This window comes from Apodemus sylvaticus, chromosome 2 (assembly GCF_947179515.1).
Source record: "Apodemus sylvaticus chromosome 2, mApoSyl1.1, whole genome shotgun sequence".
In the NCBI taxonomy this organism is placed as follows: domain Eukaryota; kingdom Metazoa; phylum Chordata; class Mammalia; order Rodentia; family Muridae; genus Apodemus; species Apodemus sylvaticus.
In genome coordinates, this window is record NC_067473.1 from 123,141,715 (window position 1) to 123,145,647 (window position 3,933).

Sequence of the window (3,933 nt, forward strand, 5' to 3'; positions counted from 1 at the left end):
CTTCTGCTTTCTTGTCTGTTTTTCTACTGGTAGAAAGTCAGGTAGGGAAACTAAAATAGAAGTGACTTGAAGCTTGTAACTTCCATTGAGTATCATAACCCTTCTCTAGGCCAGACCCTGATCGAGGAGAACAAATGTTGGGAAGGGTTTTTGTCTGATGGAAAAGGGAGGTTGTGCTCACCACAGTTGGCTAAAGTTGGTAACACTCTTTAGTGACTCTCAGTGACTTAATATGTTTGTTACACAGGGAAATCTGGTGTGGTGATTCATCTCTAACGTACATCAGGTAAAACTGGGACCTCAAAACCTTCTATCATGTTGCTTGGCAAATAACACCCACAGACTCACACTACAGAAAGAAAAGGGCTGTCCTGGTCTAGCCAAGCTGGCCAGAGCTGGACACATGACTCTGCCCTACCCACAAAGAATGCTGGGAAATATAGTTGCCACATGTAGAGCAGCTCACCTCTAACATGCCTATTCTGAGCAAAATGTGTGCACAGTCTTAGGCTGAAGTCATAAACCCACACAGAGATTTTGGACTCAGTTAAAAGTTGCAAAGGATCAACTTCTTTAGTTGGGCAATAATATCACAGGAGGACTGTGAGGAATAACAGTGATCAGGACGGTGATCAGGTGACTCCTGTCAGTTTGCCCCCTCTTAGCTTGCTTTCCCAAGACACATTCCAGAAGCCTAGTTTTAGAATCTTGACTGTATCCTGACCCTTTGCCTGGTTCGCAGTACTATTGCAGGACCCTTTCTCCTGCACTCCCTTCCCCACCCCCAAATCTGGTAGACTCAAGGTATGAGGTAGCCACAGCTATGTTCTCTAGTTCTTAATCTCTACCCACCACACCCAGCCAATCAAAGACTACAGAGCCAGACCACTGTAACATCGTGTTCTGAGAATGGGATCAAGCAAGAGGGTCCTGATTTCCTCAGTTAAGAGGGAGCCCCTTCAATGTTCTCCAGGCAGAGCCTGTGGCTGGGAGCCACCCCAAAAACCCCAAAGAAAAACCTCAATCTAGACAAACGAGCAGAGCAACAGATGGCCTGTATTTTATTGTCATTGAGATTAACAAGAGCAGGTTTATATACAAGATGTGATTCCCCCCTCTTCCCAGGACATATCTGAATATCCCCCAAACTGCTTAGGGGCTCCAACCTTGGAGGATGTGCTGAAGTTATATCAGGTCAGTCTTGCCACGTGGGGCAGATGACAGAAGTTCAATTTTAACACCAAAACTTTTCAATCCTACCCTTTCTGAGGAGGTCCCTTAGGAGGTGTGGAAGAACCATCTTAGCCAGTGTGGAAGGGGTGTGAGACTGTGGGGCTGACAGGGAAGAGGGCCCCACCCCCTTGCTTGAAGGGATAAGTAGGGTTTTAACTTCCTGACTGGTCAGTCCCTGAGGGGGGTAAGGAAGGGTTTGGGGCGGATTCTATGTACAGAGGGAGCAGGTTTAGCATCTAAGAGAGGAAAGCTGGTGGAGCCAACGGGATAGGGCACACAGGGCTTATGTCATCCTAGACCTAAAGCCTGACTCTGGCTTTACTCCTCCAGAGGTCCCCTGTCCAAGGCTTCCAGCTGTGGGCTTTGCTTCACCAGGGTCTCCTGGCCCCTGCTCAGATCACCTAGAAGCTGGAGAAGGACTTTTTGGTCACAAATCCCCTTGGGCCCACAAGGGCGACCCAATGCCCTTTTGCCAGGGTGCTGGCGTCTCTCAGGCATTAAGACACCCTCTCCCTCTTTTTCCTCCCAGCTTCTCTGGAGCTCAGGGTCTATGAACCTCCGGCCTGGATGCTGCCTCTTGGTGACATCAGTCTCCATCCAGGGGAAGGATCGCCTGCCAGGGTGCTGCCGCTTGACTTGGGGGGCGTCTGAGAACCAGGAATCCAGAAAGAAATCTGGTAACCAGGACGGAGGCAGCCAGTCGCTGTCCTCCACGTCTGCCCATGAATACTTGTCCTGGTTGGCACGTCGGCCAGGGTGCTGTCGTTTGTGGGGTCTCCATGCTCCCACTTCTCCCAAGTCTCCCCTCTCTTCAGCTTCCATGTCTTCCTCCTCCTCCCTCTTGCCTGGATGCTGGCGTTTTGTGATCCAGGAATCTGGAGAAGGAAGAGGCAGTGTGGGAGAACCTGACCCCTTCCTTCATCAGGGACCCTGGCTATCAGGTCATGTCCACTCTAGGCTTCCGTCAAGTCATCGTCATAGCACTTAAGGGTAGCTCCTCCCCCTCCCCATTGTCTGCTCCTCAGACCCTAGAGACACCCCCCACACTGATGGTCAAGGGCACTCCAGCCCCAGCTCTCTACTTTCTTGCTGGGAAGACCATAAGCCACATCTTACTTGTAGTCTCTGAATCTCAGTTTCGAGGACAAAATGGCAACAGGGCCTTAGACACAAGTGCTTAGTAAACAATAATTAAAGCTGTTATGGATAGGGACCCTATGAAATTGTTACTACCGAAAATCTGCCTTCTGATTATTTCTAGCACTGAGAATTATTGTAGTCCCAAGGGCTCGTCACCTCCCCCACCCTATTGAGGAAGTGGCTATAGGGCTATGCGCTTCTTAAATCTGGAAGAAAACACTGACAAGTGCCCCCCCCCATACTTACCTAAGGCAGCACCGAGGTCCCCTCGCACCCGCTGAAGGTCTTTCGGCAAGAATCCACGTTCCGGCCGGACCTGGACTTTCTCCAGGCCAGGAAGGTCAGGAGTCACTGCACCTTCCTCCTGGGCTGCCTCCAGCAAGGCGCAGGATTCAGGGATACCAGTTAGGGTAAAGATCAAAGCCAGAGCCAGCAGCAGCCAAGGTCCTGGCATCTTGGAGTCTAGGGTCAAAGACAGAAGGGTATAAGGGTAAATGCACCGCCTGCCCCTTCCCCAAAACAAGGTCACCCGCCACCTGTGCCAGGTGCATCTGAGCCTCTGGCAACTCTCCTGGTCTCAGGGTACTAAGGTGCCTATCCAAGCTGGGAGGCGATAGAAACCCCACTGTTTCCTCTATCCCTAACTGTCTCCCAAAGTTGGGGGAGTCAGCGCTGCATCTGACACCCCTAACCCCATGGACCCATAAAGGTTGCAGAGCTGACAAGAAAAGCGAAAGTCATCGCTGCCAAAATTGTCTCCAAGGCTCCATCTACATTCTAACCCCAGCCCTTCACGGCCATCTCCTTACTCCAGAGCTGGAATTCTTGCTCACATACACGAACTCCCCATGCAACCCTTTGCTCCCGTGTCTAGGCTAGAAGATGACTCTCATTGGACGCTCGCATCCTAGTTCCAAAGTGAAGGTTCTATTTCTAACGTTAGAGTACAGTTTCGAACTCTAGGGTGGGTCCAACCGTCCTGGCGTGGACCTGCTGGCCGACCTCTTCCATCCAGAGCTCCCAGTGCCCTGGCCACTGTGCCCCGGGAAGGCGGCGAGGCAGGTGCAGGGAACACCTGTAGGATCCCAGGTCAGAGGCATTACCTGCGAGGTGGAGACTCTGCAGAGCTTTCCAAGATGCTGTGCTGAAGAGTGTAAACTGGCTGGGTAGAGTCCGCAATGCTCTTGAATCCAGAGTCGACTGCGCGCTCCTCCCCGGAGGGGCCGAGGCTTATAAGCGCTCGGCGCGCGGCGCCTGTGAGGTCAGCGGGGAGGGGGCGCAGGCCCAAGGCAAGAGCGCTGACGGCAGAGCGGGGACCCGCCCGCTTCCCGGAAACCTGGTGGGGGCCGAGCGAGGAGGCGCGGCTGGCGCAGGTTGGCGTCCAGCTCCGGAGGTCTATTGACTAAGAGAACATCTGACTAGGGAACAAAGGGAGGGAGAGACGTCCCGGTAGTAGTCCGAGATGGAAAGGAGACAAGAGTGGGGACCAAGAGACAAATGCGCGCATCCAGAGACAAGACAGATGCAGGGTGTGGGTAGCAAAAGAAAGGACCTGGGTTT

General features: G+C 52.6%; 1 protein-coding gene across 1 annotated transcript; it reads right to left on the minus strand.

Moving 5' to 3' along the window:
* Positions 1 to 1,118: 1,118 nt before the first annotated feature.
* On the minus strand, positions 1,119 to 3,557 carry Trh (thyrotropin releasing hormone). The gene is made up of 3 exons (XM_052172618.1): positions 3,477 to 3,557; positions 2,620 to 2,835; positions 1,119 to 2,108 (listed from the first exon to the last, which is right to left on the minus strand). Exons 2-3 carry the CDS (start codon positions 2,825 to 2,827, stop codon positions 1,552 to 1,554), a joined length of 765 nt encoding a protein of 254 aa, XP_052028578.1. The 5' UTR covers positions 2,828 to 2,835; positions 3,477 to 3,557; the 3' UTR covers positions 1,119 to 1,551.
* Between the last annotated feature and the right edge of the window lie 376 nt (positions 3,558 to 3,933).

Excerpts from the sequence above, each read along its gene's own strand:
- Trh (XM_052172618.1), bottom strand. The coding sequence starts at position 2,827 with ATGCCAGGACCTTGGCTGCTGCTGGCTCTGGCTTTGATCTTTACCCTA. Across the intron at positions 2,109-2,619 it reads GGACCTCGGTGCTGCCTTAG|ATTCCTGGATCACAAAACGC; the intron begins GTAAGTATGGGG and ends TTCCTTCTCCAG.